At 50.7% G+C, this 21,503-nt stretch overlaps 2 protein-coding genes across 2 annotated transcripts; both read right to left on the bottom strand.

Annotated features, from left to right (window-relative positions):
- Window positions 1-5,941: 5,941 nt before the first annotated feature.
- LOC311511987 (olfactory receptor 5C1-like) lies at window positions 5,942-6,901 on the bottom strand (the record flags this gene model as incomplete). Its single annotated transcript, XM_084612960.1, has 1 exon — window positions 5,942-6,901. The coding sequence occupies exon 1, from the start codon at window positions 6,896-6,898 to the stop codon at window positions 5,942-5,944; it is 957 nt and encodes a 318-aa protein (XP_084469086.1). The 5' UTR covers window positions 6,899-6,901.
- Window positions 6,902-12,840: 5,939 nt separating this feature from the next.
- Window positions 12,841-13,779, bottom strand: LOC311511988 (olfactory receptor 1J1-like; the record flags this gene model as incomplete). Its single annotated transcript, XM_084612961.1, has 1 exon — window positions 12,841-13,779. One exon carries the CDS (start codon window positions 13,777-13,779, stop codon window positions 12,841-12,843), a length of 939 nt encoding a protein of 312 aa, XP_084469087.1.
- Window positions 13,780-21,503: the final 7,724 nt, after the last annotated feature.

Raw genomic sequence — 21,503 nt, forward strand, 5'->3', positions numbered from 1 at the left:
CATTATACAGCACTTTAGTCTTATTGTTTAATGTATGCCACAAACACCCTTCTAGGAAAATGAGTTTATTACAGAGCTTTGGAGCAACAAGCCAGGACAAGCACACCCACTTTTGAGGAGTCCACTTGGTACAACCTCTGGTGTCCAATAGCTTTCCTTCCTCCCCAGCCCTCTGGCTAGAAATGTGAGGTAGCCAGAAGGATTTCATGTATAATATGGGGAGTGGTTAACCTTTCATGTCCTTGCTTCCAAAGACTGTTGGTGTGCAAATTTTAACAACAATTTTTTCAATTAAAAGATCAGGCCAATGAATTTTTTTTTTTTTTACTTAAGCAAATGTATTAAACTTTAATATATCACATTTTTTTGATATTATCCAAACACTTTGTATTCCAAGTTGAATAAAACAAGTATCTGCATTTTGATTTAACCCTTCTATTTAGTTTTAAACTAAACTGTCCTATGAAAAATTAAACACAGCAATTCTGGCCACAAGACAAACAGCACAAGACAGGACATAGAACACAGAACAGAATTCCTATTGTGCCAGTAAATTCATGAGATGTTGAATTGCTTTTCAGCTGGCATCAATTTTCTCTGATTTTCTGAAAGACAAAAAAAAACAAACACAGATCTACCCCTTTTGGGCAGTCACTCATTGCTTAAAATATTTCCTTTTTATACAAATACCTTTGTTAATTGCAGGCAAAACAGAGGAATTACCCATATTTTCTTGTATTTGTTTTATAGGCAGCCCAGGTTTCAGTGGCCTCTACCTTATCAGTTAGGTAATTTACATTAAAACAAATGCTTTCCGGCTTGCTTTTGGATCCACAGGTTAAAGATTCTTACTTTAAAAAGGGCACAATAAACTTTACCAGACTTTTGATTGCCTTTTACTTTTAACTCCTGCAGTCAAACACACAGCGACCTGAAAAGGAAGACACCACCTATTGTAGCCCCTTGGAGCCTAATAAGATATTAATTAAGTAGCACTGTATAATTGCCTTTCTTTGGAAAAGGGCCCATTTTTTTCCAAAATGGCTGCTGTCATAAATATAAAGGGAAGGGTAAACCCCTTGGAAATCCCTCCTGGCCAGGGGAAAGCTCCTCTCACCTGTAAAGGGTTAAGAAGCTAAAGGTAACCTCGCTGGCACCTGACCAAAATGACCAATGAGGAGACAAGATACTTTCAAAAGCTGGGAGGAGGGAGAGAAACAAAGGGTCTGTGTCTGTCTGTACGCTGGTTTCTGCCAGGGATAGACCAAGAATGGAGTCTTAGAACTTTTAGTAAGTAATCTAGCTAGGTATGTGTTAGATTATGATTTCTTTAAATGGCTGAGAAAAGAATTGTGCTGAATAGAATGACTATTTCTGTCTGTGTATCTTTTTTGTAACTTAAGGTTTTGCCTAGAGGGGTTCTCTATGTTTTTGAATCTAATTACCCTGTAAGATATCTACCATCCTGATTTTACAGGGGGGATTTCTTTATTTCTATTTACTTCTATTTTTTATTAAAAGTCTTCTTGTAAAACACTGAATGCTTTTTCATTGTTCTCAGATCCAAGGGTTTGGGTCTGTGGTCACCTATGCAAATTGGTGAGGCTTTTTATCCAACATTTCCCAGGAAAGGGGGGGTGCAAGTGTTGGGAGGATTGTTCATTGTTCTTAAGATCCAAGGGTCTGGGTCTGTAGTCACCTAGGCAAATTGGTGAGGCTTTTTACCAAACCTTGTCCAGGAAGTGGGGTGCAAGGTTTTGGGAAGTATTTTGGGGGGAAGGATGCGTCCAAACAGCTCTTCCCCAGTAACCAGTATTAGTTTGGTGGTGGTAGTGGCCAGTCCAAGGATAACGGGTGGAATATTTTGTACCTTGGGGAAGTTTTGACCTAAGCTGGTAAAGATAAGCTTAGGAGGTTTTTCATGCAGGTCCCCACATCTGTACCCTAGAGTTCAGAGTGGGGGAGGAACCTTGACAGCTGCAAAGAAACCAAGAATTCTTTTTCTTTCCAGTATTTCACAAAGTTCAACTGCTTAATTCTTTCCAGCAACTAAAGAGTTAACTTCTTACTTTCCTTTCTTAAATCACTTGCTTATTTCCCAAAACGACACCCAATTAACTTAGATTTTACCATTCCAAGTATTATTCCGGGATTTACGTTTTCCATTCCTGTAATTATTTACTCCTCTTTTTTCACTATGACCTCCAAGTTTCCAACCTGTTTTCCAATCTCTCTGTTGCCTGCCCGCTTGGGCCCGATCCTGTTTTTTTTCTCTGAACTGTCCCTTCCATGAGCACCAGCTTTGTTTCACTACCATATTAACAAGGAGGGTGGGCTTCTTAACTAGCCCCCAGCCCTCTTGGTCTCTTTTCTTAAATATTTTCACTTACAAGGGCTACCCGAGTCCTCCCCCCATGAGGCTTGTCACCTGAACAGAAAGCACGGCTAATTGGCAAGCAAGGAGGTGACGGGCATAAGTCAGAAAGCCGAGGGTAAACCGGAGGAGGGGCAGAAGCAGGCATAGCACAGAGAGGGGCTGGAGACCCCTGAGATGAATAAGAAAAGGAGGAGGAAAGAGGACGTCCTTTCGCATGCGCATAAGCCCAGTTGTCCCATACATACCAATAATCCATCTGGGCTGGAGCTTTGTTTTCCAGCCTTTTCCTAAGCACTCTTAATTTTTCCCCAGCAAAGGAACCATCTGGTGGCCAGTCAAAAGGTGTTTGAGTTGTTAGTGCTGGCCACTCAACCTTGCACAAGATTACAGCTTTTTTTTTACCTAACCCAGGGGTGCCAGAAATATTCCCCCAATTCTCGAGAATTTCAGCCAAAGGGGTCCCCTTACTTACACTCTGCCCAGAACCCACAGTGGGCTACCAAAGGGACACCAAATGTGCCACCTTATTGCCTAAGCAACGGCTCACAGCCCCCCTTCTCGGAGTTCTCAAAGGTGAACTCACCCTGTGCCGGCTGGAGCTGTCCGAGAGGAGGAATGTAGTCTTGCTTGTTGGGGCGAGCCTAGAGTCCCTTCGTGGTCGCCAAAACTGTTACGAATTACACCTGGGAGGACACGCACTCAACTGCTGTGAATTACACCTGGGAGGACATGCACTCAACGCTGCGAATTACACCTGGGAGGACATGCACACCAATGATGCGAATTACACCTGGTAGGTCACGCACAATTCGAATCTAGGCTGAGGCACAGAAACAAAGTCCACAACTGCAGAGTTCTCAAAAGACACTAAGTTTATTATGCTCGAGCATGGTGCCCCCCTGCTAGCCAGGAGGGGACCCTGAATACAGATTATACAAAGGTTATATACTTTTTAGCAAAGCATGTTGCCCTCGTGCATCGGAAACCTTAGCCAATAAACAAACCCTTGTCTTATCTACCACCTATCCCTGCTTGGTGCATTCCTCCTGCTATACCAGTATGTTAATTACACAGCATGGTCCTAAAGCCATGCATCAGTAAATAGGATGGGAGGCCTCACATCAAGGCCAAGAGACAGGGAGTTAGAGACTGACAAAAACCAGATACTGGGAGTCAAGGCGGGCTGGAGACAAGGAGGATTTTCACAGGGATTCAGTATCTAAGGATCACTCCTCCTGGTGTGTGATGTGCTGGCATTTAAACAATGCTGGGCCCCAAACCAAAATGGAGTCACATGTGCTAACTTTTCCTTAACAATTGGATGTACTTTTCCCTGTCAGGAAATGTATAAATAATAACCGCCCCCGCCACACACACCCACACACTTGTCGTGTGAATGACTCCTTTTCAGTCTGGGGGGTTACAATACCTGAGTCCGGGATAATTCTCTATCTCCTCTGCAGGGGAAAAATGGTCTGTCCCAAGCCCAGAGTGGCAGTTGGTTGCTCTTCCACCCCCATAGGGAGGGAGGGAGGGGGGGCAGTAAACACAGCCCTATATGGTGGGGGAGGGGGAGTAAACACAGCCCTATATGGCGGGGGAGGGGCGCACTTGCAGCCCTAGATTGCAGGCGAACAAGGGGAAATGGCTCCCACAAGATGAGTCTACATGTGGCCGTGAAGCAAGGTAGCTTGTAGGAAAGGTGTCCCCTACTGTTAAGATGGGTTCATAAATGCCAAGGCCAGAAAGGCCCATTGGGATCATCCTGTCTAACCCCCCCGCCCCCTGCGTGCCATATGGCCCAGGCCCTAGGTCAGTCCTGGGTTCATTCCTGTTTGAACCAGAGCAGATCTTTTAGACAAACACATTTGGTCCAGAAGATTGAGAGATCCGAGCCGTCGGCCGGCACCACGTCTTGCCCTCGCCTGTCTGTCGCACTCGGAGCTGGGAGAGTTTTGAGATTATCGATTGATTCCAAACTGGGATCATCTCCTGGAACCCCCCTGTCACACAGCCCAGAAAACGGCCCCAAGACAATTCGTAGAGCAGATCTCCTAGGGAAACACCCCAGCTTGATTGAAAAATTGTCAGGGATGGAAAATCCGCCATGACCCTTGGTCATTTGTCCCGACGATTAATTCCCCTCATCATTAAAAATGTACACCTTACTTCCAGTCTGAATTTGTCTAGCTTCAACGTCAGCCACTGGATCGGGTTAGACCTTCCTCTGCTAGACTAAAGAGCCTGTTATTAAATATTTATCCCTCATGTTGGTACTTATAGACTGGGCTCGAGTCACCCTTTCACCTTCTCTTTGTTCGGCGAAACAGATTGAGCTCCTGGCGTCTCTCACTACACGGCAGGGTTTCTAAATCTGGAGACTTGTGTTTTGCGGGAGTATAGTTGCATATATAAGACAAAGCCCCGATATCGGTTCGATCCTGGTGTTATCGGGACGTCATCTCACCCTAACCAGGACTGCGGTTGCACCAGGGCCAAATACAGGGGAACTAGAACCAATCTCCAATCTAGTCAAGAGTCCCCTGTTTATCTATTTAACAGGAATACACGGCACAGACACACCCATCCCCACCCGGGTCTCCCTGTGCGCCCATGTCCAACTCCTCCCCGGTGTGCTCATTACTGATAATGAATCCACACCGCTCTGCCATCGTTAAGGCCCTGGTGCCCTCGGGAATGGGAGCGGGGGGTGGAGGCGGAGCGCCTGATGAGCTGTGGTGGAGTTTGTGGTAATTAACAGGACGTTTGTTTCCAAACTGGCATTGTCCAGGTGACAGAGTTCAGAGCTTCGTCCCCTGGTGCAAGAGTGGATTTCTGTGAGATGCTTGGAGTCAGTAAGACCCCCTGACTATGGTGCACAGAGGTTGGGCTGCAACCCCAGATTGCTGTGTCCAATTCTAGAGGGATTCCACCCCCCAGCAATGGCTGCAGGAGACTATCTGATTCCAAAGGGTGAGGAGAAGGTGTGGACGGGCGCTGTCCTGTCCAAAGCCTGCTCCTAGGGGCTGAGCGTGTAAGGGGCCGTGAAATGCAGAGACAGGATGGGGCCATTGGCCATTAGGGTTTCATGTTGTCAATGACGGCCTGAGAATAACCCTGGTGTCCCATGGGGACTGGGGGCGGTGGTTGGATTCAGGCAAACGGCCCCGTTGGTTTCCAGCGGGCATTTGTCTGAGTGAGGACGGGATACGGTCTACAGAAGAAGTGCTCACAGCTACAGTAGGGAGCCAGAAGGGCTGTCGGCCAGATTTTGATCGTTTTTCTCAGGCCAGGGCTATGCTAAGAAGTTGGTCGACCCAACGACGTCACTCCAGGATGTGAAAAATCCGCACCCAGGAGAGATGTAGCTAAACCCAGCTAACCCCCAGTGTACACAGCACTGGGTCGATGGAAGAATTACTCCGTAAGACTTAGCTACCACCTCCTTGGGAGGTGCATTACCTACGTCCACCCTTTGGAGTAGGTTACATCTACACTGAGGGACTACACCAATGCCGGTGCCAACTCTAAGCAGCCATCTTGCCCCATCTCCCCTTCCCTCGGTCACCCCTCCTCCAGCCCCTTCCTCAGCCCCCCCCAGACGCGGCACCTGCCCAGGAGCCGCCTCGCCAGGGCCCCCTTGACGTCAGCGTTGCGCAGGCTGTAGATGGCGGGGTTGAGGGTGGGGATGACCACGGTGTAGAAGGCAGCAGCCATCTTGTCAGCCTGTGTGGCGTAGCTGCCTTCGGGCCGCAGGTACATGAAGATGAGGGTCCCGTAGAGCACGGCCACAGCTGCCAGGTGGGAGCCGCAGGTGGGGGCAGCCCGGCGCAAGCCCGCCCGCCCCACGGCCCCGAGGATGAGCCCGTAGGAGGCCAGGATGGCCAGCAGGGTGACGCTCTGGATGGCGCCGCAGATGGCCAGCAGCAGGGCCTGGTTGAGGCTGGTGTCGGCACAGGCCAGCTCCAGCACGGGTGGGATGTCGCAGAAGAAGTGGTCGAGGGCGCGGCTGCGGCAGAAGGGAAGGCGGAAGGCCAGGCCGGAGTGCACGGCCGCACTGGCCGCCCCGGCCGCGTAGGAGCCCAGCACCAGCCCGCGGCAGAGGCGGGGTGGCACGGCAGCCTGGTAGTGCAGCGGGCGGCAGACGGCGGCATAACGGTCGTAGGCCATGGCGGCCAGCAGGCAGCACTCCGCGTCCCCCGCGGTGGCGAAGAGAAACATCTGGAGGGCGCAGGCCGGGCCAGGGAGGGTGGCCCAGCCGGCCAGCAGGCCCCACAGCATGGCGGGGCCCACGGCGCAACAGGAGCAGAGATCCAGCAGCGCCAAGTGGCTGAGAAAGTAATACATGGGGGTGTGGAGGGAGCGCTCGGCCCGGATCAGAACCGCCAGGCCCAGGTTCCCTGCCAGGCCCAGCAGAACGATGGGCAATGCCAGCGAGAAGAGCAGCAGACTTAGGTCTCGGCGGGAGGGGAAGCCCACGAGGAGGAAGTCAGTCACCACTGTCCGGTTTGGCCCGGCCATGGGGGGGCACAGATCTGTGGGGAGGGAGCGTGGGTGAGAGCCTGCCCCTCTGCCAGTGCCCTCAGCCCAGGGTGGGGATGGCACTGCTCCTAGCGTCAAGGGTCTGGTGTTCGGGGAGGGCTGGCCTGGCACGGAGATGCAGCCACCTCTGGGGCGGAGCAGTTGGGGAACAGCCACACATAACGCCACACAACAGTTTAGGCTACGAAGCAAAGAATAAGCCAACATCCAAACACTCTTTAGGGACGTTGGCAGGCGAAGGGCGTTGGTGAGGAAAGCGGGGTTCATGGCGTTCCCTTTGGAAAGAGGGGGCGGTGATTTAAACCTGCAGGCGCTACTGAGCTGCAGGGAGCTGCAAAGATGCCTGGGGCAGGGAGATGAGATAGAGGGACCTGGAGGCAGCGTGGGAATGTGGCGTGGGCCGACAGCAGGACGGGCACTCAGGACTCCTGGGTTCTATTCGCAGCTCCGCTACTGACCGGCTGGGTTACACTGGGCAAGTTACTTCACAACTCTAGGGCTCTGCTTCCCCTGGTGCATTTAGACTGGCAGCTCTCCAGGGCAGAGCCGGTCTCTCAGTGTGGGTCTGGGCAGCACCCGGCACGATGGGGCCCTGATCTTGGGCAGGGTCTGGGCAGCACCTGGCATGACGGGGCCCTGATCTGTGCCCTGCTCAGTGCAACCCGCCCCCACCCCCGCCCCCAGTCATCTGCAGCCTCTTCGCAGTACCATAATACACATCCCCGTAAAGCGTGGAGGGACACAGTTCCCAGCCTGGCTCTTTGACGGGAGAGGAACACCTGGTCGGGGTTGGTAGCTGAGAGCCCCAAGGCCCTGGTGTGATTAGGGGTGCACAGTCAGAACAGAGGAGAGAGGTGGACGGTTCAGACAGCTTTGGGGAGACCCCCCCCCCAGCCCTGAACACTGATTCCTCCATCCCAGACTGAACTGGACACACAGGGCTGGGGCGGGGGGTTCAGAGAGGAGCCCCAGGCCTGACAGAGGAGAGAAGGACTCACACGAGGGGGCGAGGTACTGAGGGGGGTGGAGTAATCGCTAAGGGGATTCCCCCAAGCAGGGCAGGGATTAGACAGGAGGACAGTTAAAGAGAAAGAAGGAAAATTGCCTCCTGATGAGAGATAGAGGGACTGGGAGCCCTTTATGGGCAAAGCGTAGAGGGATTCACCACTGAGAACCCAGGAGTCCTGGGTCCCAGCCCCCTCTGCTCTAACCCACCAGACCCCGCTCCCCTCCTGGAGCCAGGGACGGGACCCAGGCGTCCTGGCTCCCAGTGATTGTGGATGGACAGCTCCCTGAGCAGAGATGCACTCAGCCAGCGAGGAGGTGATGGGGGTCAGTGCGGAGAGGGTGTCCCAACCCAGGAAAGGCCCCTGGTCCCTTCCCTGCCCCAGGGCATCTGCCCTACCTGGTCAGTGGCAGGATCCGCATCTTTCTCGGTGCTGGTGCCCACTGCTTTCCACCCGGGTAGTGTCCGGGCTTTTATGGCCCCCTTCCCTGGCATCCACGAGTCCTCCCCTGGCACCGACTCCCAGGCCTCCTGCCTGAGCCAATCCCCACCGTGCCAGCCAGGCCCCGCAGACAGAAGAGCTCGGCAAGCGCGTCACCCCCAGCTCCTGTCTGCAGGGATTCAGACGCAGGCAGCTAATTGCATGGGAAATTGGCGCCGAGGGCAGGGGGGCATGCTGGGCCACAGCTTCCCTCCCCAACCCCCACCCCCAAGTGCTCCCAGTAACCCACGTTCTAGCAGGGACAGCCTCGGATCTTCTGCCCTGTTGCCAGTCCCTCCGTGGCACCAAAGGCGTTGGCCCTTTGCACCCAGCATGGTGGGAGGGAGATGCCATCCCATGGGCTTCCGAGGCTGGGCATCTGTGTTTTTTGAGACCCCACTCCCCTCCCAGACCCAGGGAGAGAATCCAGGAGTCCTGGCTCCCAGGCCCCCCCTGCTCTAATCACTAGCCTCGACTCCCCTCCCGGAGCTGGGCTTTCCCCTAGGGTGTGAATTTTCTAGTCTCAGAAAGGGCCCCATTGCCTTGTGCATGTGAGGGGGGTAGTATCCAGTGGTTAGATCAGGAGGGGATGGGGGAATGAGGAGGCAGAGGGGTGACACGGCGGTTTACGTCCCTGGACTCCCTGAAGGGAATGTCCTGACACTGAAAGCGGTAGGAACAGAAGTGGGGGGCTCCCGTTGCCCCCACAGAAGCCCATTCTCCTACCCAGCATTTTGTTCTGCTTCTCAGCCCCAAAACCAAACCTGCCCCCCCAATTCTGCCCCCTCCAGCATCGCATCAATTGTGCCCCCAAGAATGCGGCTGTTCCAAACCCCCACTGCAATCCAGGCCCCTCCAAACCCCCCATGAATTTTGCCCCCTGCAGCCCCCACCAGCTGGGGGTGAAAGAGGAGCGGCTGATGGGTTGCGGTGGAAGTTTGTGGTAATTAACAGGACCTTTGTCCCACAATCTCTCCAAGCTGGGCATTTTCCAAGGGACGGAGTTCAGAGATTCTCCCCCGGGTGCTAGATGCTTGAAGTCGTTAAGCACCCCGCAATTATGGCGCCCCAGATCCCCGTGTCCAAAAGACGTGCGGAGGAGACCAGCTGATTTCAAAAGGTTAGGAGAAGGTGCGGACGGACTGCGTCCCGTCCAGAGCCCCCTTACGAGGGGCTGAGCATTTAAGGGGCTGTGAAGTGCAGAGACTGGACGGGGCCACTGGCCGTTCGGGTCTCACATTGTCCGCGACGGACTGAGGACACCCCTCGTGTCACACGGGGTCAAGGATCGGCTGTTGGATTTTGGACTGGATGGGAGCCAGCGCCCCCTATGGGAGAGAGGCCTGTGTCTCCTTCCCTGCCCATCGGAGCTGGCCAGTGCACTACCCTGATGCCAAATTAGAGCCGGTGCCCCCGCGAGGGAAAAGACCCGTTTAGCCCATTCCCTGTCCCCAGAACTAGGCACTCCCTCCTGTGACAGTACTGCATATAAAACCCGTCGGCGTTTATTCGCAAAGCGTCTGAGCCCGCTTACATTTTCACCCCGCTGCAAGAGGATGCGACTGAAGCATTTTTAATTTTATTTATTTATTCATTTCACAGTTGCAAGAAATGACGGGAGAGGTCGGCGAATCATTGCTTCATGACAGCCGACGTTGCGCTTCAGAAAGATAACGCTTGCTACCCGTGTCAACACAGGGGGTAGCTGGGTTAGTCTGTATCCACACAAACAACAAGGAGTCTGGTGGCGCCGGATGCATCTGAAGAAGTGGGTTTTTTACCCATGAAAACTTATGCCCAAAGAAATCTGTTAGTCTTTAAGGTGCTGCCAGACTCCTTGTTGTTTTTGTGTCAACACAAATTGTCAGCATCACAAGGTCCAGCAAAATTGACATGGTAAATATCTTTGGATCCCATGCTAAGATGTTCTCAAGCAGCAGATTTCCCACTTCGCCCTGCTGCCGGTTTCGATGATTGTCAGCAGAAATATTTCGTCGCCGGGTTGCGTGCATTGGGGGAAGTCGATGCTTACGCATAAAAAAATGAATCCTTCCAAGGCTACAGACGGAACACTATGTGCGTGTGTGCATGAAGCAAGATAGTGAATATAAAAAGCACCACCTTTTTATATATATATTTAGGGCTGTCAAGAGATGAAAAACATTAATTGTCATTAATTGCACGATTAATCGCACTGTTAAACAATAATAGAATACCGTTTCTGTTTAAAAATTCTCCATTTTCAAATGTGTTGATTTCATTTACAACACAGAGTACAAAAAGTGTACCGGGCTCCCTTTATATTTATTTTTGATTACAAATATTTGCACTGTAAAAAAGAAACAGGAGTAGTGGTATTTTTCAATTCATTTAATACAAAGGCAACCCACCACAAGTGGACTTTCAGTAGAGTTACTTTATTCCTTAAATATTACCTGGACACACATCTCACAGTCGTGATAAGTCACCAGCTTTCTGGAGATACCTCACAGGTTCCTTTTTATGGCTAAAGATCCCATAAGACAGGTGTTTGGTGGAGTGAGTTTGTCAGGACTGGGTTGCAAAGACCCGGGGACCCTTCACCAAGGCACCAAGGCACTTCTCTCACTGCTTCTTACCCAGTGGCCAAGCCACCAATGGGGCTGTATGAGGTTGTACCAGATCCTGCAGTTCTAGCCAAAGGTCCTAGGTATGATTCCTCTCAGGGGCTGTGGCTTTTTCATGGATTCTCAGAGTGTTAGGAATCATTAGGAAAGGGACAGATAATAAGAGAGAAAATATCATAGTGCCCCTATATAAATCCACGGTCTGCCCACATATTGAATACTGTGTGCAGATCTGGTTGCCCCATCTCAAAAAAGATAGATTGCCCTGGAAAAGAGTCAGAAAAGGGCAACAAAAATGGCTAGGGGCATGGAACAGCTTCCACTTGAGGACAGATGAAGAAGACTGGGACTTTTAAGCTTGGAAAAGAGACAGCTAAGGGGGGATATGAGAGAGGTCTCTAAAATCATGACGGGTGTGGAGAAAGTAAATAAGGAAGTGTTATTTACTCCACATAACACAAGAACTAGGGGTCACTGTAGTGATGCGATGACTCACCGGCACGACACCTCCTGCTGGTTGTCTCGGGAATTAGCTCTACCAGCCCGGAGCAGACCCATGTCTTGCCTGCCACTGGCCCTCGTGTCCCTCCCGGACCCCAGTGCCCTTTACCCTGGGGTTCTGCCTCAGCAGTACACCCACTCTGGGTCTCCCCTCCCTGGGGAACCCCAACCCTCTAAACCCACCTTGCCTCAGTGGCTACTGCCAGTCATCGTCTAACCCCTGCTCACTGGGGAAGACTGCAGTGTAATGGCCGCTCATCATTGGCAAGGGGTTAGGACCAGCTGCCTCTGCCTATTCCCAGGCTGGCCCTCTGCAGCCCCAGTACCTTTCCTGGCCTTTAGCAAGGCCTGCAGCCTGGGGGTTTACCAGGCTGGAGCTCTCCCACTCCCTTTGCCCTTCCCCAGCACTGCTCCACTTAAGGTACCTCACTCTCAGGCAGCTCAACCCTTCCCGCTCCAAGGCTAGAGTGAGACTCCCCAGCTTCTGACCTTCAGCCTTCTTATAAGGCCAGTTGTGGCGTGATTGGGGCATGGCCCCAGCTGTGGCTGCTTCCCCCAATAAGCCAAGCTTTTCCCTAGCTGCAGCCCTCCCCAGGGCTGCTTTAACCACTTCAGGGCCAGAGCGGGGTAACCACCCCGCTACAGTCACCCAATGAAATGAATAGGCAGCAGGTTTAAAATAAACAAAAGGAAGTATTTTTTTTCACACAACACACAGTCAGCCTGTGGAACTCCTTGCCAGAGGATGTTGTGAAGGCCAAGACTATAACAGGGTTGAAAGAAGAACTAGATAAGTTCATGGAGGATAGGTCCATCAATGGCTTTTAGCCAGGATGGGCAGGGATCGTGTCCCTAGCCTCTGTTTGTCAAAAGCTGGAAACGGGCAACAGGAGATGGACACTTAATGATTCTTGTTCTGTTTATTCTCTCTGGGGAACCTGGCATTGGTCACTGTTAGCAGACAGGACACTGGGCTAGATGGACCATTGGTCTGACCCAGTATGGCCGTTCTTATGTTCACAACTTTGACTCTTTGGGCCCATTTATACTATCAAAATTAATACAACAGATCTTGTGGTTGATCCAGTCTGGGCATGCCCTTGAGAACATGCCTTAATTTACCCCCTTTTCTATGGAAAGATTTAGGTTGCATGTAAGTGTGTGTGTGTAGGTGGGTGTGACCCTGCATATGTGTTAGTTCCACCAGCCTTATGTCTGAGGAGAAAAGAACCCAGGTATCCTGGTGGACCTAAGGGGGAAAGGTTCCCTGGACACATCTTGGGTGGAAAGTCCATACCCAGTGCACTGATGGAGCCGCAGGCTGGACTCACGTGCCCCGAGCCAGTATTTTCCTCCTTGCCCTCCTCAAGGCTGCAGCCACGTCCTTGTTCCTCAGGCTGTAGATGAGGGGGTTCAGGGCGGGTGCCACCGCTGTGTAGATGATGGCCACCTGCTGGTCACGCTCCTGGACATAGCTGGATGCTGGCCGGAAGTATATCCAGGCCACGGAGCCATAAAGGAGCGTCACCACGGTCAGGTGGGAGCTGCAGGTGGAGAGGGCCTTGCGCAGGCCGTGGGCAGAGCGCAGGCGGCCCACAGTGACCCCTATGCAGGCGTAGGAGGCCAGAATGAAGATGAAAGGGGCCAGCACCACCAGGACACCTTCAGTGAAGGCTGCCAACTCATTGGAGAAGGGCCGGGTGCAGGAAAGGTGCAGCAGGGGTGGCAGGTCGCAGAAGAAGTGCTGCAGGTAGTGGCTGCAGTAGCGCAGCTGGGTGGCCATGATGGTGTGCAGCAGGGAGTGGGGGATCACCACGGCCCAGGAGGCGGCAGCCATCTTGAGGCACAGGGGCCGCGTCACCACGGCAGCATAGCGCAGTGGGTTGCAGATGGCCACATAGCGGTCATAGGCCATGGCGGCCAGCAGGTAACCCTCCATGTTGCCCACAGCCATGAAGAGGAAGAGCTGGGCCATGCAGCTGGCAAAGGGGATGGCCCGATGCTGGGTCAGGGCATGCACCAGGGCCTGGGGCAGGGTGATGGAGGCGAAGCTCATGTCCAGCACAGCCAGCTGGCTGAGGAGGAAGTACATGGGGCTGCGGAGCTGGGGGTCAGCCCACACTGCTCCAAGCAGCAGAGAGTTGCCAGCTAGGTTCACCAGGTATGTGGTCAGGAGCCCTGCGAAGATCAGCGGCTTCAGGTCCCAGCGTTCGGACAGACCCAGGAGCACGAACTCAGAGACAGATGTCCAGTTGGCATAGTCCATGGCGAGGGACCGTGGTGGCACCTGAGCGGAGAGGAGAAGGGAGTCACTAGTGATGTAACGTGCTGACGAATTATGCCAGCCCTCTTTGGATAACGGTTTAACTGCTCAATTTTGTTTTAAAACTGTTCCATGTTGGAGACACCAACCCAACCCTCGCTGAGTTCTGCTCATGGTTATTGACCCTTGCTGTTAAAAATTTACACCTTACTTCTTGTCTGAATTTGTCTAGCTTCAACTTCCAGACACCGGCACTCAGTATTCCTTTGTCTACCAGACTGATGCTCTATGACACTGGCAAACCAAGCGCCTGCTCTTGCCAAGACAGCAGGCAAAAGCTAAGGACTAACAAACTCATAACTGGAGGCCAGAGCGGTTCACCTGTATGGTAGTTTTGCTCAAAACAGGGATTAGTCTCATAAGACTGTATTTAGCGTTTTGATTCTATGTAATGCTTGTAAATTGCTGCCAGCATTAATCTCACTGACAATGTCGGTATTCCAAGCTGTAAGAAGATATGTATGTTTTGCTTTATAACTTAGAAATTGTTTGCTCTGAACTTGGGAACCCTCCCTGCCACCCATACAGAAGGACTATCCAGATCAGATGGGCCGCCAAGGATCATCGCAATGCAACGGATTGGTTAATGACCCTGTCACACCTGCGAAATGCTATGTGCAAGAAGGTTCATCCTGGGGTCTCGGAAGCTGAATGAAGGAAATAAAACAGAGTCACAGGAAAACCATCCATCTCTTTGTCGTTTGAACTCCGACAGGGCCAGACACCAAAATGAAGCCAGAGAGCCCCAGGGTTTACCTCTTGGGTCTGCCCTGAAAGACACTTTGATGGGACAGAACTCTATAGGTCGGTCACTCACAGGATTTCAATGACAACTCATTGATGTGTATGTATTTGCTCACTTTAACCTGTGAACAACTCTCTTCTCTCTTTTTCCCAGTTAATAAACCTTTATTCCAGGGTGGTTACAGGTGTTGTCTTTGGGGACTGGAAGCAACCTGAATGTGGCCGGATTTTTGGTGGAAGTGACCGTTGATCACTACAGACCTCAAGGTGTCATCAAGTCCAGCATCCAATGCTGGGGCTTAGTAAACCTAGACCAGGTGTTTGTCTGGCCTCTTCTTAGAAACCTCCAATGACTACAGATCCCACTTTTGGAAGCCGGCTCCAAAGTTTGTCTACCCTCAGAGTTAGAAAGTTTTTCCTAACCTCTAACCTAAACCTCCCTTGCTGCAGATTATGTGGACATAGAGAACAATGGAGTCCCGTCCTCATTATAACAGCCCGTAACAAATGTAAAGACTGTCTTCTTTTCTCAGGACTAAACATGCTCTGTGTTTTTAACCCTCTCTTCTAGGTCAGTTTTCTAAACCTTTCCTCATTCCTGTTGCTCTCCTCTGGACTCTCTCCAGTTTGACCACATCTTTCTTGAAGTGTGGTGCCCAGAACTGGACACAATATTCCAGCTGAGACCTCATCAGTGCCAAGTAGGGCGGGACAGTTACATCTTGTGTCTGATATACAACATTCCTAGTAACACACCCCAGAATATTAGCCTTTTTTCACAACTGTTTCAATTTGTTGATTCACCAGTTATTTCCCATTTTCTAGCTGCGCCTTTGCCTGTCCCTGCCCTAAGTGAAGTACTTTGCTCTTCTCATTTTTTCAGTGCCACCTTGTTGTATTCAACAGATTCTCTGATTTGTTGAGGTGGCTTTGAATTCACACCCTGGCCTCCAAAGTGCTTGCAACCCCTCCCAGCTTGGGATTAGCTGTACATTTCATAAGTGAGCCCTCCACTCCATTATCCAAGTCATTAATGAAAATACTGGCTAGTCCCGGACCCTGGACCGTCCCCTGCAGGACCCTGCTAGATATGCCTTCCCAGTTTGACCAAGAACCGTGAAAATTACTCTTTGAGGGCAGTCTTTTGGCCAGTTGTACACCCACCTTTTAGTAATTTCATCTAGACTACACTGGGGGGGAAATAACTTCCTCACCGCTTCAGATGACCAAATGAAGCCCTGAAGCATGAGGCTGGAATCTTGTCATTGTTATAATACCAAGCTCCAAGTGTTACAGACATGCTGAGGGAAATGCAGGTAATTCTTTTCTCTGCAAGGCCCATGAAGGAGTGAAAAGGGGATTCATAGAGTCCAAGGCGAGAAAGGAGGGAGGTTCTGAAATAACCTTCCACTTAGGAAAACAGCCTAACTAACTGGTGTTAATGGTGCCCACAATTCATAAAGGAGGTTGATCACCTGGAGAGGGTTCAGAGAAGGGCCCCAGAAATGACTGAAGGATTGGAAAACCTGCCTGATAGTGAGAGATGCAAGGAGCACAAGCTATTTAGTTTAACAAAGAGAAGGTTAAAGGACAACTTGATGCCAATCTAGAAGTGTCGAGATGGGGAACAATAATTTGAATAATGGGCTCTTTGATCTAGCAGAGAATGGTCTAACCCAATCCAGTGGCTGGAAGTTAAAGTTAGCCATGGTGGCTGTGATAGCCTGGACTTGAGTCCATGACTCAGGAGGGGGCCTGTAGGAAAGCCCTAGATACCACAAGATTTGAGTTAAAGTTTATGAGAGTCACATCGTGGCGCGTACGCCGCTGAATATTTCCAAGCATGCACAGGTGCTACACAGGATGTCTGGAAAACCTACCTGAGAGGGGCTCAGTCTGCTTAGTTCATCAAAGACCCAGTGAAGACAGGACTTGGTACCAGTTTGGAAACTTGCTCGCAACCCTTCACCCGCATCTGGATCCTGCCTGCAGCCCTGGGCCCCCCCAGCACCACACGGGAAATGCAGAATGACCAGAGGCTTGGGGACAGGTCAGGCTCTGGGAAAACTCTCCTGTGAGGAGAGATGAGAAAGATCAGGATTGTGTAAAGTGTAAGAGGGAGCATGACACGATGAAAATGGGACAGAGAAAAGAGCTTGGGGGATTCTGTCCTCCCTGTCACATAGCACAGGAACAAGGAGACAGCCCATGAACTTACGGTGAGAAATTCAAAAGACATACTCATGCACGCAGGGACTGGGGAACTCATTGCCACAGGATGGCATTGAGGCTAAAACCTAGCATGATTCAAAGAGGGACTGGACATTTCCAAGGGGAAGAGGAACATCCAAAGTTAGATTCTCTCAAACTAACTAAACATTGTGGAAGTGATCTTAAACCTCATGCTTCAGGGAGGTTTGAAACCTCTAGCTACAAGTGGTCAGGAGGGAATTTCATGCAGGGTGGACAGTTGCAAATCCCCCACCTTCTTCTGCAGGATCTCAGCTTGTGATATTGGCCCGGGCTGGGGATGGATTCTGTATGAGAGGGGAATTATTCTGACCCAGTCTGGCCATTTCTACACCAGATCTGCCCCTTTCAACTCACACACAAGGACCATCGTTCATGATAAATCTTTGATGGCCAGCAAAGGGCTCTGATTTTGCCTCCTCCTACCCAAACTTTCCTTCAAAAAATGTCCACCTGCACAAGTCAGAAATTTCCCACCAGATCGCTTTCTCCCTCCCCTCTGTAGGTGGAAAACTTTTTTTTTTTTCAGCAAAATGGGAAATGTCCCACCTTTATGGAAAATCCCCAGCTTTCCCTCAAAAAAGCCCAATGTTTTTCTCAGTTCGGGGCCAGCAAAACCCTAAAATTTTAGGCTAAAATCATGAAAAAATATCTTTGGATTTTCAGGTTTCAGAGTAGCAGCCGTGTTAGTCTGTATTCGCAAAAAGAAGAGGAGGACTTGTGGCACCTTAGAGACTAACCAATTTATTTGAGCATGAGCTTTCGTGAGCTACAGCTCACTTCATCTGGAATTTGTGCTTTCTTTCCAGGGGCTATTAATGGCAGAGTTGCCCACATGTATAAATGAGCATATGCAGCTTTAATGAAGCAAGCCCCTTTATTAAATTGCAGCAATGGAGGTTTAGATTAGATGTTCAGAGACACTTTCTAACAGGCTAGCGAAGCCCTGGGAGAAATGACCCAGGGCAGTTGGTGGAATCTCTGTGTGGGAAGTTTTTAAGAACGGGTTAGTCAACCCCAGTCAGGGATGGTCTAGATAATATTTAGTCCTGCCTCAGGAGACTGGATAGATCAAGGGCCCTTCCAGGCCTACATGTCTGTGATTTGAGTTGTAAGGTGAAAGCAGGACAGAGAAAACACCTTAAGACAACAACTCAGATGCTAAGAAGCTTCCCAGAGATCGCCCCAGGGCCCTGGTTGGGGTCTGTCCTTGAAACTTCGCAAATTCATAGCAGACCATGACCACAAACCTATCAGCAGGGCGTAGCTTCAGGGCATAGCTTCATAAGGCTGGAGTGGGTTTTATGCGTAAATGGAATTGACATCTTCTTAGACATCCCCCACACAAGCCTCCTGATGCTGCTTGGCCACGTTTCTGTTCTTATCTGACTCATCATTCCATCTGGTCTTTTGAAGTGTTTTCTCATAGATGTGTAGGTGGGTGGGTTCATGGAGACCCTCTAGCGCAGTGGTTCTCAACCAGGGGGACACGCACCCCTGGGGGTACACAGAGATCTTCCAGAGGGGTGCAGCAGCTCATCTAGATATTTGCCTAGTTTTACAACAGGCTACAGAAAAGTCATGAGGGAACTCCGTCCAAACTAAAATTTCATACGGACAGTGACTTTTTTATGCTGCTCTACGTCCTATTCACTGAAATGCAATTACAATATTTATATTCCAGTGAATTTATTTTATAATTACATGGTAAAAATGAGAACGTCAGCCATTTGTCAGTAATAGCGGGAGGTGACACGTCTGTATTTTACGTCTGATTTCAGAAGCAAGTCGTTTTGAAGTGAGGTGAAACTTGGCGGGAGGCAAGACAAATCAGACTCCTGAAAGGGGTTCAGTCGTCTGGAAAGAGACACATCTAGAGAGACACATCTAGAGCTCTCCCCTCATTGAATTTCTAGCTTGGATCTTTTAGAAAAACATCTCGTCTCGGCTGAAAAGTTGTCCATGGTGGTGAATCCACCACGCCTGTCAGAAGATTGTGCCTGTCGTTAACTATGCTCGCCGTTATACATTTACACTTTTGTTTACAGGCCAATTTTGTCTAGCTTCAGCTTCCGGCCATAACACGTCCCATCCCACCTGTCCCCTAAGAAAGGTTTCATGTCATCCCGGGCCCCAGTAATGCAGAACCTTTGCAATTAATGCAAAGGACCCCAAAGAGAATTCAACTGAATTCAATATGGTCACCCAAGGGTATTGCGAGAAATGGCCCCTTCTGTCCATGAAAAGCTTGGGAAAGGTCTGATGAAAATGCTCCTTTTTTCACAGATCTTTTTCAGGGGGCTGGGTATGAAACAAGGCCCCCCTTTGAGCTCTCGGTTTGAGCCTGTCACTACGTGGAGAAACGGTCTCTGCAGGAAATCGAAGCTCATGCTGAAGGTGACACGGCAGAGACAGCTCCAGGTGTCCTGAGAGCCCCCATCCCGGGGAGATGGACAAAGACTGGAGACAACGCTCCATACGGCAAGCAAGGGTCTGCTGAGCAGGGACCCACCAGCACATAGGGTCCTTCCCCTGGCACCATCAAAGCACCTGACTAGACAGGGGGACACATGAGGGTGGAGATGGAGGGGCCGGGGCTGGGGCTGGGACTGCCGGAGGCAATTCTGAGTGGGGAACGTCTTTCTGTTCAGAGTCTAGATACCAGGGGGAGGGAAGGACAGATGGAAGCACAGGACATGGGTTTTTCCCTGCTGTCCTGCTCCCGCATCCGTCCTGGTCCCTGACCCCCCCAGCTCCCCTGCCCAACCCCCCATCCAGCCTGCATTGCTTTCCCAGACTCTCCCCTGCCTTCCCCCCATCCCCGATACACAGCCTCACCTTGGACAAGGATGCCTGGCGCCTGCCTTCCCCCAACATCTGCATAGGAATGGCCACCCATCCATAAAGATAAACCCCAGAAACCAGGCCCTGGGGGCAGCAGAGCCGGCCTTAATTAGCCCCCGGGAGACAGTGACTGAGAAAACAGTCATTAATGGTCAACCAAGCTGCCCCCAAAGCTGGCAGGCATGGGGGGACTCCATGAACTCCTGTCATCTTGGGAGGTCTCCCCATGGAACATCATAGGGCAGCCAGTTGCCAAGTCTGCTGACTCGCTCCCCTGCACTCTCCAGTCCCTGGAAACTGGCAACCCACAGAAATTCCACTTCCTCTCCCCCCAGAAGGTGCAGCGTGCCTCAGTTTACCAGTTTTCCCTTATCTCTCCAGCTTCTGGACACCACCCATGAGCACTTCTAATAAAACCAAAGATGGCTCATTTAAGAAAGAACAAGAATTTCCATGAGCCTCAAGAGAGAACGGTTACAAGACAAAACAAGAATCACACAACACAAGACTAGTCTTCATATAGTTACTTCCCTAGCTAATAAAGTCGGTTTCCCCTTCTCTCGAAGAGCAAACAGTTGGATCCTGGTTCTTCTGGGCCTGGCCAGCTCAGCATCAGTTGGCTGGGTCCACAAGGACCAGGATCCAAATGTTCACAAAAGCTCCCTCGCTAAGGGGTTTTCCTCAGGGAATGGAGCCTTTCCCGACACTCTATGATGCTGACCGCAAATTTTTGTCATTATTCATAGCCAGGACTAGCTGCTGCCCGTGGTAATGTCCCTTTTCCCAACGGTTTCAACTCTGTGGACACACAGTTAACCTGTGGAACTCGCTGCCAGGGGATGTTGTGGAAACCAAGAGAAGAATCAGGCTCGAAACAGAATGAGATGTTTGTGGAGGATAAAGCCAGGGATGGGTATTAGGCAAGATGATCAGGGATGCGACTGTCAATATTAATCCATTACGCTGTAGGTATAACCTGTAATACGTCTTACTGTGCTTATGCCTCTTAACAAGGTCGGAGCTTCCTGCCAGGATCGGGACCAGCTTTGGGACAGTCTCTCAGGGGAAGCCCTTCCATGTTCCAGACTGCAAAGGAGGGGGGTCTCACTCTTCCTTTAGGGCAGGCCCTGCAGTTTCACCACCTCACACCCTCCATCCCCATGTCCTCAGACTGGGGGGGCTTTGGCAGTCTAGCCCAGAGGTTCTTTAACCTTTTTTTCATTTGTGGACCCCTACAAAATTTCAGATGGAGGTGCATACCCCTTTGGAAATCTTAGACATAATCATGGTCTAGTCATCTTGTTGGTCCAGGTCGATTTCAACCAATTCCTTAGGGAATGTCTGCACTGCAGGGAAAGCCCAGGGCTCAAAGTCAAGGGCAAACCTAACCTCTTTCAGTTGACACACAAATCGCCCTCAGTATGTTCATCCTTTTTTCAAGACTATGATATATTTTGTACCAAGTATGCCTTGTGCGATATCATTTGAAAACTCATAATCTGCTGAACATTAGTGGCCTCATAAAATATGTGTAACAACACTACATGTAAAGTTATACGATTCTGCTGTATGACATTTCTGAGCTGTAATCCAAGTTTAGAAAAGCAGGCTCAAACCAGTTCCTCAGAGACAAAATGTAAACTGATGCCTTGGCAAGGTGTCAACGTAATCAAATGGGCCATCGCCTGGTTAAGTGGCCATTCTTTGGCAGAAAGAAATGTGTGAGCAGGAAAGTTACATCCTGGCAAAAGAACATCTGGAAGTTCCTGACTGCTGAACTCCAGCTGGGGATGAGTCTCAAAGAGGAAAAGGATAAAATTGAGGAACAG

Source organism: Lepidochelys olivacea (genome assembly GCF_965140295.1).
Source record: "Lepidochelys olivacea isolate rLepOli2 genome assembly, chromosome: 23".
Lineage (NCBI taxonomy): Eukaryota > Metazoa > Chordata > Testudines > Cheloniidae > Lepidochelys > Lepidochelys olivacea.